Source organism: Protopterus annectens, chromosome 2.part0 (genome assembly GCF_019279795.1).
Source record: "Protopterus annectens isolate FY-2018-M chromosome 2.part0, PAN1.0, whole genome shotgun sequence".
NCBI lineage: Eukaryota > Metazoa > Chordata > Ceratodontiformes > Protopteridae > Protopterus > Protopterus annectens.
Window position 1 is genome coordinate 1,051,884,067 of NC_056728.1, and position 19,967 is coordinate 1,051,904,033.

Consider the following 19,967-nt stretch of genomic DNA (forward strand, 5'->3'; position numbering starts at 1 on the left):
CAGGTATGCCTCCTTGAGGTCTAGAGTTACCAGCCAAGACCCCTTGCCCAGCATGGGAAGGAGTTTCTGTAGGGTCAGCATTTTGAATTTTGGCACAATGAGATAAGTATTCAGTGCGGACAAATCGAGAATAGGCCTCCATTGTTTTTCTTTTCTTGGGACAAGGAATAGTCTGGAATAAAATCCTTGGCCTTGTTCTGCGAGAGGAACCTTTTCTATAGCTTTCATTTGCAATAGGTTGGCAATGTGTTTTAAAGCCTCTGCCCTCTGATTTGGTGGCAGGTTTGGCATTCCCTTTCTTTCTGGTAATGTATGGAAATGGAACCTGTATCCTTTGTCTATTATTTGCAGTGTCCATTTGTCCCTTGTAATACTTTGCCAATTTGAGAATAAAGACAACTTTCCGCCCAAAGGTGCTTCTAATTGAGCCCTGGTTGGCGGGGTCAAGGTGAAGTCATTGAGTCTGTCCTTGTGCAGCAGTTGTTGGACCTGCACCCTGGTTAGGAGGCTGCCATTGACGTCCTCTGTAGGAGCCTCTAGCTTGCCCTCTACCTCTGGCACGCCTGTTCTTGCCTCTTTGAAATCTCTCTTCTGGAAAGGACCAATTCTTAGAAGGCCAATTTCTGCTGAATCTTGGTTGTACCTGGAGGAAATCTTTGACTTTGTACAGATTTTGCCTTTTCCTCAAATTTCTTTAAGACCTCTTGAGCAGTGGAGCCAAATAACTTTTGCTTTTCCAGTGGAGCATCCAGAAGCTTAGCCTTAACATGATCTGGCAGAGATTGTTCCTTCAGCCAGGCATGTCTACATATGACTGCACCTGTCATCGCTGACCTACATGAAGCTTCCAATGCATCATAACCACACTGCAAGAAATGGTTGATAACCTGTTGTGAATTATGTACCAGATCCTGAAGTGACTTACGATCTAGGGGGTCAGGCGACGAGTTTTTTCTGCAATTCATCTAACAAATACTCTTGGTACTGTATCATATGAAATTGACAATTTAAAGCCCTCAGACAGAGTGGAAGAAGTGTACACTTTTTTTTACCCCATCTCCCTTACAGAGGGGAGTGGATTTTTAGTAGTGGCAGCTGCAACCCCTTTAGGACCCTGGGAAATAGTTTCTGGGTCAGCAGTGGGGGCCTTGTAAAGGAAATGATGCAAGTCCGGGACCCTGTAGTACCTATCGGGTTTAACAGGAGCCGGAGGAAGGGTGTCAGGGGTAGTGCTAGACTCAGAATACACATCAATGACACTCTATGCGGAGGTAAATGAAGAAAAGTCCTTAATCTCTTCCTGGAATCAGAGAATTCCTGGCCCTGCCATTGGAAATGCTCTCTCATGGAGTGAAGGGTCTCCCCAAAGGACAGCTCCTCAGGAGGGGAGGCAGAGGGAATAGATTCCTCTGCATCAGAATCCTCGTAGGCTGTGAAGGCCTCCTCCTGGTAGTCTGATAGAGCAGAGCCATCAGAGGCCTCAGAGGACTGAAGTTCAGCAGACTCAACCCTGGGCCTTTTGTCTAGTGGGGGGTTAGAGCCCCTGTCCGGATCAGGCTGAGAGCCCCTAATTAAGGAAATAAGGTCCTCAGCCAAACTTAGTATCTGAGAACCTGTAGTGGATCCCTGAGAAATAGACTTGGCAGAGTTTTTTGTTGCTTAGCAGCTTTAGCCCTAGTGAAAGCTTTAATGGACATGGATGCAGGGGGCCTGGCTGCCCCACGTGCTGGAGTAGTTTTGACTAAGGGAATGGTGTCGGTAGGTTTCTGAACACCGGTTTCAGAGGGTAATTCTATAACACTCAGAAAAGGCCTCTGGGACAGAGGCTGTCAGTTGAGCGGTTTCTACGGACGAAGTACCAAGGACTGTTTCAGCAGAGGCAGAGACACTCGAGGCAGGCCTAAGAGCGGTTTCATCCACGGTCCGCGTGTCGGTCCTTGTCCTTCCGTTTCTTGGATAAATGAGAAGTCGGAGTCTCAGATGGCATTTTATAAGAGAAACTAGCCCCAAAAAATTCCTCTGCAAACTCCGACAGACGCCCAAGAGTGCGTTGATTAAAGGAGGCACAGGCAGTACAGGCCGAGACGTAGTGGTCTGGGCCTAGGCAGGGGAGGCAGTAGGAATGGAAATCCGTATGAGGTATTTGTTTCCCACAAGTCAAGCAATTATTAACTTTAAGCGTGTGATATGACATCGGCTGGAGGCAAGAAAGAGTCCCCAACGGGGTACTTAGCTTTTTGAAGTCTTCGGTAGCTGAAGTTACACGAGCTGGCCGACCGGCACTTGCGAACTGCTTCTGCTTCGGGCACCACGCGGCAAGAAAGACTGAGGAAGATGGCGTCGGCTGACACTTTTATACCCCAGGCGCTCTGGCGTCGGGGAAGGGGCGACATCAGCCGACGCCGCACCCAGACTTTGGAATCCGGCTGACCGAAGTGCTACCTGAGGCAGGACAACCCATATGCAAGGACTGCAGATGCATCCTTGAAGGACATCCCAACTGTTTCGCTACCATGGGGAGCCACAGCTTACCAGCAGATAACAGGTGACCAATATGGAACCAGTCCTGGGTGGAATGCCACTACCTCACACGATACAACCAAGTGCAACTCTGGAGCATCAAATCGCCTTCTTTTGGTCTCTGGGATATCACGTGGAAACCCAGAGAAAACTCTAGCAAAGCAAACATCAAAGCAAGTTAACTTGGCAGCAAAAGTAGAGTTGTGCAAGTAACCCTGAACCAACAGTAGATGTTCTAATTATCATTACAGTAGTAGCCCAAGCTTTATGGGTTAGAACCTGCATAGAATACAACCAGACAGCTTCCAAAGCTTCAGGGCACCATCCACATGCCCAAAGTCAAGTCAGCTTGAGAGGAGCTTACCAACACCAGTATGGGTGCCAAACCTTCACAGCTTTCATGCCAAACAGGGAAGTTGTGTCCCAGAGAGACATTGCCAAGAACCACACATATCCACACCCTGGCATAAACAAAAAACAGACAGGAAGCAGCTACTGCAGCAGTGAACATCCATCTACTGTTATGGTAAGTTTACTTGCATAACTGTACTACGTTCACATTTTTAACTGCTGCAGTAGCCCAAAAGCTGTTAGATTACCATAGCTTAGAATCAAGAGGTGGATGGTCAAGAGTGCAGCAGCCCCTGGACAGTGGAGTGGTCCTAGCAAAACCTAACCTATACCTAGTGAAGAGATCTAGCTTGCAGTACTTTGTAAATGTACAGAGATGCCCAATCGGATGCTTCTAGAATATTTTCAACTTTCCAAAAAGCCATAGATAAAGCCAAGGCCTTGGTAGACTGTGCCTTGATATTGCCTGGAACACTTTTGTTGTGGTGGGAACAAACAGTAACAATTTGGAAATCTGCTTTGACAAGGTACCACTTTAGGCATAAAGTTTTTAGTTTTCAAAGAAACAGTGTGAAAAATGAGAAGGTGCACCCACCATAAGAGCTTGCAACTCTGATTCATGTTAAACAGTAATAAGTAACAGTTTGAGGTCCAATCAGCCATATGAGCAGTTTCAAATAGAGCAAATGTTAGCTCAACAAGAGAAATTCTACGGGGCCACCAATTTTCTTACAGGTCTCTTATGCAATACTGCTTTCAAAAAAAAATGTTGAAGCGAGAATGCCTTGAAATAGGGGGATCTATTCGTAGACGTAATGTCTGACAAATGAACCTTCGTAGTGGATTAAGACAGGGCACAGGAAAGTAACTTGCACCAAAACAAGGGCAACACTAGATTTGAATGGGTGTTGGCCATGCTGTTGGCACTAGAGAGAAAACCTTTTGCATTTGCTTATATACAATTTTCTAATAGGTGGCTTTCTTTAGAAGCAGTTACACATCCTCAGTAAAACAGGTGCCTAAAAGAAATCAAGATAATCCAGGCAGTTGAAGTTGCCTGGGGTCAGGATGTATAAACCCCCATTCCTGCGAGAGCAGATCCTGTCTAAGAAAGCTTATGCAATTGCCCATGGTCAATTCCAAAAGAATGAGGAACCACTGTTGTCGGGGCCAGAAAGGAGTCGCCACAATGATCTGGATGGATACCAGATACCTTCTGAATACTCAGAAGTACCCTGGATCAGTAGAAGGGGTTAAAAAAGCATAAAAACATTCAGTGCAACTCTGTCAGGAGTTCTTGCAAGACCTTCAGAAATTGATTGTTTAGAGAGAAGGTGAAAAATGTCTACTGAACTCTACACAGATTGATCAAATCTTGGAAGAATCCCTGACCTGCATTCCATTCATAAAAAGTCTGTTTTTGACCAGCTCAGCTTTTCTGAAACACTATTTACACTGTATCTGGACTGCAGAATGCCTGTAGGAGTGAGTTTGTGCTGTACATCTACAATTCCATGTCAACATGGCTAGTATGCATAGGACAGAGTTGTGCTTCTCCCTTGCTTTTTCACATCACTGTGGAATTACCCACAACCTGAAGCGGTCCTGCATACCAAACACTATTTTGAGTGAAGTGCCCCCCCCCCCTCTTTTTTTAAACGTGCGCTTCTCTTTTGGTTGTCCCAGATACCTTATGCTTTCAATCCCTTGTACTGTTCACTACGCAAGGTCTGAGGACACATGTGGTGACCTGCTTTGGAGCAGGAAGGGCAAAGGGGTGACATGTACTCTAGAATAGACGTCTTAACTGATTAATGAAATTCCAGAATTGGAATCTGAAAGAGATAATGGGAACGGGAACCAGAGAGACTTGAGATGCTTCTCTCTCATGTGGAATCTTGCCAGACGTATCACGGGAATCAGATGCCAGGAGACCTAGAATCCTGGAGGTATGCCTTCATAGTGACCACAGTTTGAGTGGAAAATCCCTGAAATATAGATATCCCCCACCCCGAAGAAAAGCTTTTTGTACTGAAGTGTCTAGCAAACACCACAGGAACACGATCCTGTGTGACGTAGTCAAGATTAGAGTGATATCTTGGAAATTCCTACCTGTGTAGATCTTACCCACTCCAGACTCAATGCTATCCAAGACAAACATAAGCAAGTCAACTAAATATGGAAAAAGTTAAAATTCTATAGGCCACAATGGGCTATAATAGCAGCTACACACTGAACACTTGGAGCAGAGAATAGCCCAAAGGTTACAGCAGAGAAAAGATAAGGTTGTGTGTCTGGATCACATTAACAAATGTCATAAGTCTTGAGGAATAGGAACGTGATGAAGCATCTTTTATATTTAAGGTTAACACTCAACTGAGGAAGAAGGGTAACAGGTTGGAAGGTGAAAGGATTTTGAACTCTACTATGGACCTTTTCTTAACTAAACTGGTACCAACACTGATTCCCAGGGCCATTCTTGTTGGTACTGAAAAGATTCTTGAACACTTTCCTCAACTTTGAAGGAGGAGCTGTTTTAACCCCGACCCCCCCCCCCCAGTGATGCATGCTGTCAGACAGGAGGGAAGAGAGCCCTTCCACCCTTTCTTCCACAGAAAAGTGGAACTCTACCTTTTGCCTACTAAGGGGGGACACCAACAGTCAAAGGAAATGGCTAGCCCCTCGTCCAGTGACTATATGGGGCAGCTAAGGGATTTGAAAGATACAATGGTCACTGGAACCAGCTTTGGCCACAGCAGTCACCCATCAGCAGCTCAGTCACCCATCAGCAGCTGAAGTGCTAGCCTATGGTGGAAAATGCTTTCAGTAAATTTATGGCTAGAAGGAACTATGGGGACAGGCATCTTGTTTCATGGGCATGCCAAAAAGTGTGCTTTTCCATGGAAAAAGCAGCACAAGCCAGCAAGTTTAGAAACTTTTTCACCTAACAGTAAAAAGCACTCCAGTACACTGTCAGCCCCATAATATAATTGTTTATCCACAGAATAAGTGTTTTAGAATGCTTAAACATTTAAACTGCTTTACCTGGAAACAAAAGTGAACTCCAGTTTACTGTAAAACCCTAGCTTTAAGCTTCTCTTTAGGAAAGTATATTTTAACAAAAATGTGGAAGGTTTTCCCACAAAGGTTATGCAATGACAACCGCACAAGCAGATTGATCCTTGAAAGCCTACAGAGAAGCACTCTTTAGCAGCAGGCAAGCGTTGGATGGCTTGGAGCTCAACCCTGTAATTCAGGTCAGCTCAAGCTGTTTGGGTGCATGGAAGGTGCCTTGAAGCTTCAGAAGCTGGCCAGCTCTTACATTTCATGCAAGCTATGACGCATACAGCTAAGGCTACTGTAGCAGCGATCAGTAATGTGAACATCTGTACCATGAACCAGTATACAGCAACACTGCACCACTTGAGTGAAATGTTACATATTTAGCATAAATCAAAAATGGATTTAATGCATGGCACAAGTGCAACTCACCACACACAATATCCAGGATTAGGATGCCAATAATGTACAATCTAGGAGACTAAAAGATGCAGCTGAAAACCAGCAACTAGGAAATCAGACCCTAAGGCTCCAATAGAACATGCGACCAAACAGCAATACAGGAGCAGCAAAGTTGGAAACTGCTTCAGGAAGTCATTAAGCACATGCTGGGTTGAAGAAAAGCCACTTAATGTTTAAAGGCATAAAACACAGTTTCAATTAAGACCATTTCAGGAAGCAAAAAAAAAGATTCTATAGCAAGAACTATAGCAGTTTAGTTATGCAATGTGTGCAAACCTACAGGATTGTGTCTCCAACACTGAAAGTTGGAGACTACTACCAAGAAAGGAGGGCAAGGTAGACAAAGCTTACCAGGACTCCAAAACCAGTCCTCAAATATGCTTTACAGTATGGGACACAAACACCAATGACTCCAACTGAGAACAGCAATACCTTCAGGTCTTAAGCAGAATTTTAGCAAGACCCTTCACTCTAAATGGTAGAGAAACATGTGATGCACTAAGTGAAGGTGAAGCAAAGCTGGACAGCCTTCTGCTTAAATCTAAAACAGCTGTCCTTCAATATGCAAGTACCAGAATGTGTACTGAGCAAGATGGCAAACCGAACATTTCTGGCAGGAAGAAAGTTTTATCACAGGGTGAAAAATCCACATACCCCACTTCCTCCTCCATTACTATCCAGACGTCTCAAGCAGAATCTCAACCTCTGACTTCAGGAATTAGTCACTTCCTTAGTACCACACATACCTCCCCCTAAAACTCACAGCAACCTCTTTCAACCCTCTGCTATTTTAAGAAATAGCAGAAAGTCCTTAACCCTAACCCTCTACTAGAAAACATACCCCTGGATGCACCCTCTGTGCAATACAACTTACTCCCTTTGTTTACATCACTCTGTTGACAAAATTCTAGACATATGGACAACTGCTAGTTAAACCCCTTCCAAAACAGCCTCAGCCAGAAAGAATCTCCAGCTTTTGTCCCCTCTCTAGTCTCCCTACACTAGCTTACAGCTAAGACCTACAATACCTACTCTCACCTCAATCGGATTCTCACCCTCACCTACAAGACTCACTTCTCTTATCCCCCTTTTCTTCAATGAACATACGAGAAGTTGACTTTTCGTCCACCAAAAATTCTTTAAACAACTTTATGGTTGTGATCATCTCTTAAAATTAAATTTTGCAATTCTCATTGTAACAAAGGGGAAAGAAAGCAAAGGAAGCAACTTATGCTGCCTAAAGTAAGATTTCAGGCCTTACTAGGGCATGTGCATCATTTGTGGCCAATTAGTTTTGCAAAAACTACTTTGTGACCGTCACACCACACTGCCTCCACACAAAAAAATGCAGAGTTTTCCATATACACTTTAGGGGGCTCATGTAAACTAACAAAATCCTTAGGCTGTGATCATCCCCAAATGCACATCCCTATCAAGAAAATGCAACAGCAGTTCTCGCTACACTTTCACATGTCATGGAAATTGAGTTATTTTCCAATGAAAATGGTATGAAAAATGCTTAATTTTTTTAAAAGGTGGTTATTACATGTACAAAGATGTGCTTGCTCTTCACACACCTCTGCTGACTACTAGCCTTTTCCCTAACAGAACTCATTTGGGAGTAATGAAAACCGTTTCACTGAATATACTGTTGCCAATGACTTGAGCAATGCAAAAGCATCTTTTACTGTAAAATGGTAACCTTACCATATATATTTTTAGTTTATATACAAAATTTCACATCTTTTTATTCTAAATTTAGGGCTTTTTTCCCTTGGTCCTGGCTGAAAGGGGACATTTTGCTCAGCCATACTATCTCAAATGAAAACAGGCAACCTCTTGAACTGTATATTACTTGGACAGTAGAAGCATACAATATGGAGCTTGGTATACACTCACAATCCAACCAATGTCAGAAAATGATGACAAAATATAGCTGTGTAAGTAAACTTACACCAGATGTTTGACTAAATCACTGTTGCAACTGTAGCCTAACCCATTTGTGTTGCATCCTGCTTGGGATATGGCCACCAGCCAGATTTCAAAGGTTCAAGGCATCTTTTCCACACACCCTGTCAGAGGGTTCTAGTACAGCCACATAAGGCAGCAGTTTGAGCATCAAAAAAGTACAGTTGTGTACACCTACCATAAATGTAGATGTTAGAGTGTCTTCACTGTTGCAGTCATAACTGTGGGGTGCTCCTGCCGGCAGGCAGCCCGAGGTCGGCCAGTCTGGGTCCGGCGTCTGCTATATAAGCTAGTATCCTGACGTCAGTACGCCTTGGTACATAGCCCTCAGCCGACGCCATCTTCTCCAGCCTTTCTTGCCCTAGATGTCAGAAGTCCCCAACAAATCAAAAATGAATCCAACAAGGAAACACAAATGCACCACAAATAAGAGAAAAAGAGGGGAAAGGAGGGAGGGAAACCCCGACTGCAACAGTGAAGACACTAACATCTACATTTATGGTAGGTGTACACAACTGTACTATGTTCTTCGTGTTTCACTGTTGCAGTCATAACTGTAGGGTGGAATCCCAAAGCAGTTTAGAGGGGGAGGAGGCTTTAGATAGAAGGGGAGGCAAGAATACCCTGCAAGACAGCAGAGGCAAAGCCTGCCCTAGACTTAGAAAACAAGGGGAGATTGTAGTGCTTGGAAAAAGTATGCACCGAACTCCAAGTGGCAGCTTCCAAGATATCCTTGGTAGGGACTCCTCTGAGGAAAGCTGTAGAAGTAGCAGCTGCTCTAGTAGAATGACTTCTAATGGTCCCTGGAAACTGTTTCCCATGATGAGTGTAACAAAATCTGATTCCATAAGCAATCCATTTGGAAATAGTTTGTTTAGAAATAGGTTTTCCAAGAGAACTGAGGCAAAGGAAACAAACAATTGGTTAGACTTTCTGAAATCTTTAGTCTTGTCCAAGTAAAATCGTAACTGTCTGTGCACATCCAATGAATGCAAAATCCTTTCCCTTTATTTTGAGGATTTGGAAAGAAAGTAGGAAGGTGAATTGTCTGATTTAAAGCCACTTTCAAAATCACCTTAGGCATGAAAGTAGGATTGGTCCTCAAGGATACTCTGTCCTGATGGAAAATAAGGTATGGTTCCACAGCCATGAGAGCTTGCAACTCTGAGACCCTTCTGGCAGAGGTCAATGCTAACAAAAGAACAGTCTTCCAGGATAGAAACTTAATATCTGAAGATGCAGCAGGCTCAAAAGGAGGCAAGGTAAGTTTTTCTAAAACATAATTAAGATCCCAGGCAGGGACAGGAGGGGTCCTTGGAGGCCGCAAATTTTTAGCCCCTCTCAAGAACTGCTTCACCAAAGGATGTGAAAAAACAGGAGGATCAGAACTGAAATGCGCAGAGATAGCAGAAGCATGAATCTTAATGGAAGAAAAGGAAAGTCCTTTAGATAAAAGTTCCGAAAGGTAAAGCAAAAAAGAGGAGAGATCAGGAACCTGAGGATCAGAGCCTCGGTCCTGCATCCAAATAGAAAACCTCTTCCATTTAGAGGCATAGGATTTCCTAGTGCTAGACCGTCTAGCTTCCAAAAGAACATCCAAAACTTGTTTGGGAAGACTAGAGGAAATCAAATTCCTTTGAAGAGCCAAGCTGCCAGGCAAAGGGTCTTGAGATTGGAATGTAGTAACTGACCCTGATGCTGGGACAGAAGCGAAGGGTTCAGTGGAAGAATCCAAGGAGGCCCCGAGAACAGGAGCTTTAAGGTTGGATACCAAAACTGTCGAGGCCAATTTGGAGCAATCAAGATGAGGAACTTGGGCTTGTCCTGTTTTATCTTCAGTAGTACCCGAGGCAGTAGAGGAAGAGGAGGGAAGGCATATGCTGAAAGGCTTCTCCAGCTGAAGGACAGGGCATCCACTCTCCATGCTGTTTTGTGGAAGGACCTGGTGCAAAAGCGAGGCAGCTGATGATTGAGATGGGATGCAAACAGATCTATCTGGGGACATCCCCAAACTGCAGTAATCCTGTTGAACAAGTTGGTGTCTAGCATCCATTCGTGAGGATCTGACATGTTTCTGCTCAGGCTGTCTGCTAAGAGATTCTGTTTCCCTGGAATGAATTGAGCCTGGAGATGCAGATTCAAATTTAGAGCTGTGTCCCATAAACCCATAGCTAGTCTGCAAAGGGGGTATGAATGAGAACCCCCCTGCTTGTTGATGTACCACATGACCGTGGTGTTGTCTGTGCGAATTAGCAGAGGCCCAGGTTGTAAAAGGTTTTTGAAGGCTAAAAGGGCATTTTGAACTGCCAACATTTCCTTCAGATTGATGTGCCAGTGAAGATGGTCCTTTGTCCAGGTTCCCTGCTGGCAATTGTCTAGAAAGTGTGCTCCCCAAGCATAATCCGAGGCGTCCGTGGTTAGGATTTGAGTAGGTTGAGGGAGACTAAAAGGTTTTCCTTCGTTTAAAGTGCATGCCCTGGACCACCAGAGGAACTCCTTCTGGAGGCAGGGGATCAGAGGAATCAGAATATCCAGATCGTGGTAATGCTGTGACCATACACTTTTCAGATACCATTGAAGCTTTCTCATGTGAAGCCTTGCGTTTGGAATTAACAGAATGCAGGAAGCCATGTAGCCCAGAGCCTGCAGGAATTTCCTTGCAGTGAGCTGAGATAGAGTTGCCAAGGTGTTGAAAGTAGAAGCCAGCTGAGTTTGTTTTTCTGGAGTGAGGTAGGCCCTTTGTAAGGTTGTATTTAAGAGGGCTCCCAAGAATACCATTTGTTGAGAAGGGATCAAATGTGACTTTATGTTCACTGAGAATCCCAGTAGTAGGAGAAGACGTTGAACAAAGTCCAGATGTTGAAGCAGAAGATCTTTGCTGTCTGCCTGAATAAGGCAATCGTCCAAATAGGGGTAAATCTGGATCCCCTGAAGTCTGCAGTAAGCCACTACTGGTGCCAGGCACTTGGTGAAGACTCTGGGCGCAGTAGATAAACCAAAGGGCAGAACAGAGAATTGAAAGTGCCTCGAACCTGCCTTGAACCTGAGGAATTTCCTGCATTCTTGTCTGATAGGGATATGCAAATAGGCTTCCTTTAAGTCCAATGTCACCATCCAGGCGTCCTGAGAGAGCATTGGAATTAGCTGTTGCAGAGTAAGCATCTTGAACTTTGGAATTTCCAAAAAGGTGTTTAACACAGAAAGGTCCAGAATAGGTCTCCATGAATTTTGTTTTCTGGGAACCAGAAACAGCCTTGAATAAAACCCTTTTCCCATTTCCGAAAGTGGAACAGGCTCTATGGCTCTCATGGCCAGAAGAGCATCCACTTGAGTTAAGGCCTCTGACCATTGAAGTTTTGGCAGATCTGGCCAACCGTGAGTCCTTGGCAAAGTGTGAAAGTGGAACTTGTAACCTTTTAAAATCACGTCCAATACCCATCTGTCCTGGGTAATATGAGTCCAATTTCTGTAAAAGAGACAGTTTTCCTCCGAGAGGGGCGTCCAGGTGAAGGGGTCCTGAAGCCCAACCGAGAGAGTCATTGAGTTTGCTTTCTTTGAGATTGGGATCTGTCTTCTCCCCTTCTAGGTGAAGCAGTCCATTGTCTAGATCTGTAAGAGGTCTGGCCTTGACCACGACCTCTGGAGCGTCTATATCTTCCCCTTTGAGGCCTGTCAGACGTGGGAAAGGACCAATTTTTAGAGGGCCAATTCCTGGAAAATCTAGGAGGCTGAACCTGCAAGAAATCTTTTACAGTCTGCATGGACTTTGCCTTTTCTTCCATCTTTTTAATAACTTCCTCAGCCTTAGAACCAAAAAGAACATCTTGTTGAACAGGGCATCTAATAACTTAGCCTTAACCTGTTCAGGTAAACTTTGTTCACGAAGCCAGGCATGTCTCCTAATCACAGTACCAGAGGCAGCAGCCCTGCAAGAAGCATTCAAAGCATCAAAACCACAATGTAAGCTATGCTTATTAACCTGTTCAGTAGCATGCAAAACATCCTGAAGTTCCTTATCCTCTGCACAAGCCGGAAGGGAAGCAAGCTTTTGCTTTAAAACAGACAAAAGAAATTGCTGATATTTAAACATATGAAACTGGCAATTTAAAGCCCTTACAGACAGGGTAGCAGAAGTATATACCTTTTTCCCCACCTGTCTAAAGCACGAGAATCCTTCTCAGAGGGAATAGGATTTTTAGAAGTAGCAACCTTAGCAGCCTTAGAGCCCTGAGAAATAGTTTCAGGATCTGCAGAAGGGTTTTTGAATAAAAATAAATGAGAGTCAGGAACCCTATAAAATCTATCAGGCTTAGAAGGAGCAGGAGGCATGGAATCAGGATTCAAATTAGCCTCAGAAAAAGCATCATCTACAATGTCCAAGACAGGAGGGATAGCTAAAGGCCTATGCTGAGGAAGAAGAAATTCTCTAAGACTCTTTTTGGAAGCAGAATATTCCTGTCCTTCCCAATGAAAATGTTCCCTCATCTCATGCAAGGTTTCCCCAAAAGAAAAATCCTCAGGCGGAGAGGCCAAGGGCAAAGAATCCTCAGCATCCGAATCCTCATAAGGGGGAAAGGAATAGTCCTGATCAGAGGAAGAAACAGAAGATACAGAAGCCTGGTCAGAGGAATCCAGAGTAACATCCTGTCGAGGCCTTTTCTCAGGAGGGGGGTGAGAACCCCTAATCATTGTAAGCACATCTTCAGCCATCCTCAATAATTGTTTTTGTGTCTTGGGAGTGGATTCAGAAGCAGCTTGAGCTGGAACTTTAGACTTAGCAGGAGTCTTTGTCTTTGCCTTTGAAATAGTGATGTGAGTAGGCCTGAAAACCCCCTCAGAAGCCGGTACCTGCACAGCGGTTCCGGACCCATCTGAAGGAGCGACGTCCGAAGGTCCTGCAGCAGTAAAAATAGTAGGCCTTGATGGCTCCCCATGGGAGTCCGTATCGGCCATCGGTTCAGAAGTGGCGGACAGGGGCTGCAAAAGCGCCTCACTGACGACAGCCGAACCGGACGCTGGCTCCAGCTGCAACGAGTCCTGTTTGGACCTCGGAGGCCTGTCTTTGTCTTTGCGCTTCTTTTGAACTCCAGTAGTGTCCGACGACATTCTATAATTGAAGCGTCTGCCAAAATAATTTAAAGCCCAATCGTACCTACGCTTGATAGTACGAGAGTTGAACCTGGCACAGAACCGACAACAAGAAACGTCGTGGTCAGGGCCTAAGCAAGGTAGACAGTAAGAGTGGAAATCTTTATGAGGTATTTGTTTCCCACACGCTATACAATTATTAACTTTTTCTGACATCGGAGGAACAAGAAAAAGATTCCCCAACGGGGTACTTAGCTTTGAGAAGAGAAGTAAGAACTTCGGACAGACAACCAAATACGCTGTTCGAAAATCGCCAACCAACGTTTTACGAGCTGCTTTCCACCGCACGGCAAGAAAGACTGGAGAAGATGGCGTCGGCTGAGGGCTATGTACCAAGGCGTACTGACATCAGGATACTAGCTTATATAGCCGACGCCGGACCCAGACTTTGGGATTCTGGCCGACCTCGGGCTGCCTGCCGGCAGGAGCACCACAGTTATGACTGCAACAGTGAAACACGAAGAACATCGTCATTGTTTTTCCCTCAAAAAAGGGAGTTTACAGTCCTGAAAGGAAAACTGCAAGAAAAGGGATAAGAAAAGAAATAGTAAAATACAATATACCCAATGGCATATATATCCAACACCCCAGCAATACAAATAAAACATCAATACAGGAAGGGGAATGCGACTGCACCAGTGATTAAAAGAGGCTGTGCTAAATTCAAAACTTTACTTTGGGCTTGAAAAACTATGAACCAGTTTATCAAGCTGCTTTAAAGGTTCCTGACATGGAAGGCAGATTACCCTGACTTCTGCAATCTATTATTGTGAGTCAGCCCTACCCAATTTTTTTAACAAGGACAGGGGTTCTTTGAAACCACTTTAGGCATAGTGATCGGTTCTCAGAGTTTCAGGACATAATAAATCAGGGACACAATTCTACCCACAGGATGTCCACAAGCAGATCAGATACTACTTGGACAGATCTAAATGCTTCAGGAAAGCTGGTCAGTTATTGATGCTACAAAGGAGAAAAGCAGATAACTAGATAGTTGTGCTATGCCAATTCTTTTTGCTATTCTCACCATAACAAGCCACTTCAGGCAGAGCTTAGGCCGCTTCTGTAGCTTTCTGAAAGAGACTCCAGTGTTATACAGGCAGTAACAGTCCTCTGTAAACACTTTTCACAAGAATCTTGAATTTTCATCCTCCCTGTATGTTTCAAAGGTACAGTAACCTACCCAAATAGCTTAGGCTACTGCAATTGCAACATTGATCCAACGTTCGTCAGCTTATCTGCTGAGGTTCAATCAGCCAACTTATGTCTTAGGACTATAAAAATACTTCAAAGTCTAAAATTGTACCCATCTTGTGAAGGGATGTCACCTGTCAACCACCATGCACGGGGTCAAATCTGCCAAACTGCAAGCAATTTCCAGAGTGTCAATGAGAAGGGGGTACAGATTACCTATTCAAAAGCTTCTCGGAGAACAGCTGTGAGCCTAGAAACTGATTACTACACCCAGCTTCCTCCTAACTGGCAACCCATGCCTCAGCTCCACTACAACATAAACTACTGGCAGGGATCTCAACAGACCTAAAATTAATAAATCATCCAGTCATCACTAAAAGCTATTAACTGCCTCAAGAATAGTACCATCCTTAATTTGATGAAATACTGGATTACAAGACAAACTGCAAGAGGAAAAGCTAGTGAGCAAACAAGTCCTAGAAGAATCATGAACTAATTAGAAAAGTTTAAGACTAGCAGACGTACTTTCACATCAGTACGCAGAAAAAATAAGCACACAAAACAAGCTATCACAACCTTTCCCACATTGATAATGAAGCCTGGCACATGTAGCTGCCGATCCAGTTTTTGTCAGTGAAGGCAAAATAACCAGTCTATCCTAAAAGACTGATAGACTTCAGTGTTTCAGAGCTGTACAGCACTTTCCTTTCTGGGGTACTCAAAGTGGGAAAATATGAAACCCATCTTGTACATTTAATTTGGTTCATCTTCAGATGGTTTAAAGAAAACATCTGGAGCATTAAAGAAAACACCTGGTGCAGTAGTAATAACCCAAGCTTTATTAAACAGTACACCTGACAAAAGGAATTAGGACTACAAAATGGCCAAATTTTATTAAAGATCCAAGGAAGAACAAATATAAACTAACCGGTATGCATTTTATACAGCAGCCCTAGTTGCAAGACTGCCTATTCACAAAAAAAAAAAATCAATGTACTTCAATGATTTTGATCAAGCAGTATGAAGGTGAACACAAATGCTACATTCTGTAGCATTCTTACAAGCCAACTAAAAACTTGAAAAAGTGTTAAATTCCTAACACAAACTAGATCAGAAAAATCAGTATACTGTTAACAGGCAAGTATGTTTAGTGTAAACAGACATCTAATCCAGTTATATCAGAGAATTTGCCTGGAATACTGCTGAGAAAGCAAATACTAGTTCAGGAAATGGAATAGTGAAATTAGGCACCAAACACCACCTTACAGGTCTGCAGGATAAGCTTGCCCATACAACCACCAGTTCATTTTCCTTCAAACTGATACGGGAAGTAGAAGACATCCAGTTACAGCAATCAACTTCCCTGAAGGCCTGTAGGTCATACTCTTAACAAACGTACAAAGCTAGGCTTACAAATGCCATGGGCTTAAACAGTCCACCTTTTCATGACCGTTAAGTGTGCAGGCCAGATCAAGATATAAAACTTCAGCAGAGCACTACCTGGCAGTCTATCATTATGAAATTGCCATATAAACTGATTTAATAAAGGCCAAAGACGTTTAAACAAACATCCATCACCCTCACTTAATACACTAATAATAACTGAACAGATTCAACAACATGCTTAACAATACTGAGCATCCTGGCAAAATATCAAATTACATACAGTGTTGTGCACAGTGACATGTCAGCTTTAAGTTCACCATTTTATTTGTAGTAAAGTACAGACTAAGAGCATAAAATTGCAGTGAGAGACTGTATACAAGGGGCTCAAGTGCAAAATTCACATTAGCAATGGTGATAAACGCAATCACTCCAAACTTCTAGTCAGCTACACTTGTGGCAAGTTCCCAAACTGCTGTTAAATGACTGTAGTCCAGTTACAGCAGTTTACTGGAAAAAATGTGCAGAGACAGTTTAAGGAGACTTCCAAACAACGGTCAATGATACTGAAGACTACATGAGACTAGTCTTTAAACGTCCCACTTTCACTGCTAGTTTTATTTCCTGTTTGGCCATTGTTCATCTTATTGGCACAGCTATCTTCACACTTTGCCACACCAAAGATTCTGCAGACTGGGGTGGTCTTAAATTAGGTGGTCCTCAAAAAGCAAAGTGGAGAGCACTACCAAAGAAACTTGTCATAAACTAGCTCGTTTATTAACTCTGTTCATACCTTCCCATCCAGGGTGGCAGCAGTGTAATTTTCACTAGAAGGCAAAATCAGAGTAAATGATACTCGCATCCAAAACACCCTTTAATGACCAGAGATAATACAGCATTAGCACTCTGGTTCGTTAACTACACAGACCAGCTCAGCCACCTATCAGATTGCCAAAATGCACCCTATCGATGACAAATGGCCCTCACACAAAGGCAAGATTCTAACCCTTAATCGTGAGATTCCCGAGAATGCTCATGAGGATTCTAGCCCAGCTCCCACAGGGAGACTATGCATTAGACATTGTTGCATACAGTAAATGGGGAACTGGCACTAGAAGGCAATGACTGTAGACCGAGCCAGGCCAGCACCGCTGAGTTCAAATTCTCTCATGTTTGCAGTTTCAGTGGTATTCTGATGCCTGAACATGCATCTTTTTAAATACAGACTACAATGTGGTTACAAATAACCTGGGATCACAAGGGATGCCCCTTAGACTGTCAGAATGCACTGTAATAGGACCCTGCACATACAGCAGGCTACCTGAAATATTGCACAAGAACATGGAGCCCATTTCTTCCACTCACTATTCTAGGTTTGAGTCTTTCGGCTTTTCCCGGTCAGGGGTCGCCACAGCGGAACTCCGGTCCACTAATGATTAGTAGTTGATTTTTACGTACCGGCTTGCCAGGCCTGACAACCTTCAAGGAAGGTACGCCCATTCATGCATGTCTCCACGCAGAAGACGCTCTAGCTGAGAATCTAACCAGACAGCGTCTTACCTCATGCAAATGCAGGACTACTCATGTACATCACCACAGATTCAGAACAGGCTCTTGAAGCATATGATATGCAGTTAACAGATCACCATAAAATTCCACAGGCAGTTTAGCAAAAGCTCAGTACTTCAGAATGGCAGTCGGCGCAGTACACTACTACTCAAAGCACTGAAATCAAATCAGACACTGAAGCTTCTGGCAGTTGGATTTAAAGCACCCAAATATTTAGTCTGACATGACTGCAGCTAGCAAGCTTAACAGAAGGCGTTTTGGGGAGGGGGGGTGTTTAGATCACCAGATCTTATAGCAATCAATGGAGAAGGAAAATCTACAAGAGGAAGCACCATCCTGAAGCAGCAAAACATATTACCAAGCATCAGGATTACCACAGAAACTAATCCTCATATCTAAAGAAATTTCCAAGTCTCATTTCTCACTGGGAGAACCTATGCTATGCACAGAGACCAGAAAAATACAACTGTTTATGGTGGCTTAGCCTGCACACCTTAAAGCCACAAACCCGTCTGTTATAGAAATAGCCCTACATTTAAATTAGGTGGCCTACCACTGCCGCAAATACTTCTATGGAAGGGCACACTGGTTTTGCAATCAGACAAAGTAGAAAGACTGAACTACATATTGTGCGCAGTTGGGTCTCCTGTACAAAAACAGCTTCCAGCAGAAATGACATGAGGAAAGTGCCAACACGAAAAACTGTAATTCTAGCACAAGTAGTGCCAGGGAAGACTGGGCAAGTCATTATGCTTTCTGAATAATAAATCCAACTGCCCTTCAAAAAAGCCAAGTAGACTGTGAATTTTATACAAAACCTCAACACCTACAATTACAACAACTTCCCTTCTCAAAAGTTCTGTTCTGAAGCAATGCCAATATAAAACTGAATTGCATTTCAAACATACAACCACGATGCAACAGGATGAGTCATCTAAAAATCACTGTACATTCAGAATAAAGCAAACATTGAAATATTCATAAATAAAGGGTTAACTAAAGCTCTCAGATCTGACAAGACTATGGCAGACCATACCAAAGCTGTTTGCAGTAATCTGTACTGGGCATCTAGCCTACAGTTAAAAACCCAATTGTTAATAGTGAACTTTCAAACAATTAAGACATTTATACTGTTATGCTACAACAGCTTTAATTTTAAGTGCATGTATTAAGTAATTTACTTATCAGAAGCACAACCAGTCAAAATTACTTTGCCCCACACTCAGTTTGGTATGGCCTCAGTACCATCAGTAAACTTTTAAACAGCCTATAAAAATTAAAATAAAATCCCACAGACCCCAGTCCAAGGCTCTGCTGCCCACGAACCACTTCTAAGCAGAGAGGCCACACCACACAGTCTGACTGCCATGTTACTTGGGAGTTGCAGTCTGTAAATATGGACACAAAAAGTACTATATGTTAGATTAGCAAGCAAAAGAATCAGTTTACAATAATTTACTTCATTTTCCCCAACCCCCATAATGTAGCTGATCTGAGGCAAATTTAAGTTAATCTAATATTAAACTTTATTTGCACATGTAATTAAAATCAGTCCAAAGAATGCTTTGATAAAGTTGCAAACAATTGTACACATGCCATGTCGTCACAAGGTTTTAGGCAGAAAATCAAAATCCTTCCCATTCAAAAACAAAAATTACTCCAATTATGTAGACAAACAATCCTTCGCAATCTTCATATGCAGGAGAATTAGTTAAGTTAATCACCTCTGAAAACTTGTACATGACAGCTGCAGCTTAACTGACTAGCACAACTCTGCATGAACCACAAGCAAAGGTGTAGTAAGCTTATTTCTATCAACATGGCTTTTTTGGGGAAATTTTAGAGTTCATGCAAGGAACTGCTTGCAATGGTGCAAACTACTGAGCAGCTAAGCACATTCCAACAGGTTTTACTACTAAGTGACTGGAACTCGAGACCAAATTCTGTACATTACACACTGGTTTTTATCTGCAAAGATTTCAGAATCAAATCCATCAATATCCTTTACGTCAGATGTTGCTTTCTGAGCAGTTAAACTTCTCAGCATGGACATACACTGAAAGTGCCGCAACACCTTCATGTGGGTTAATGGGCATGCTCAGGCAACCAGTTTCATCTTCAGACTACACAGCCTCATCCACCACTAAGTGACAGTTTATCTTATCCATAAACATGGGTGGGGGACAAACTATGGATAAAAGGGAAACAATTCCAGAGTTCAGCCTTCAGGCACAATAAGCGCACAGGCAGATAAACAGTTTAAAGCTTTTCCTACAACACTGAAGGCATACGAATATTTTTACTGAAGCCCC

General features: G+C 43.2%; 1 protein-coding gene across 6 annotated transcripts in view; it reads right to left on the minus strand.

Moving 5' to 3' along the window:
* ELAVL2 (ELAV like RNA binding protein 2) overlaps positions 1–19,967 on the minus strand; it is a 1,537,668-nt gene that overhangs the window by 1,128,330 nt on the left and 389,371 nt on the right. For 4 of the 6 annotated variants that reach the window (XM_044061277.1, XM_044061275.1, XM_044061276.1 and 1 more), the window contains exon 2: positions 18,953–19,043. The exons of 1 other annotated variant lie outside the window; for it this stretch is intronic. In XM_044061277.1, the coding sequence (XP_043917212.1) occupies positions 18,953–19,024 (72 nt within the window). In that variant the 5' untranslated portion in view covers positions 19,025–19,043. Of the gene's footprint in view, positions 1–18,952; positions 19,044–19,967 lie in introns of those variants that run through there. One more of the 6 variants, XM_044061278.1, reaches the window with a different exon arrangement.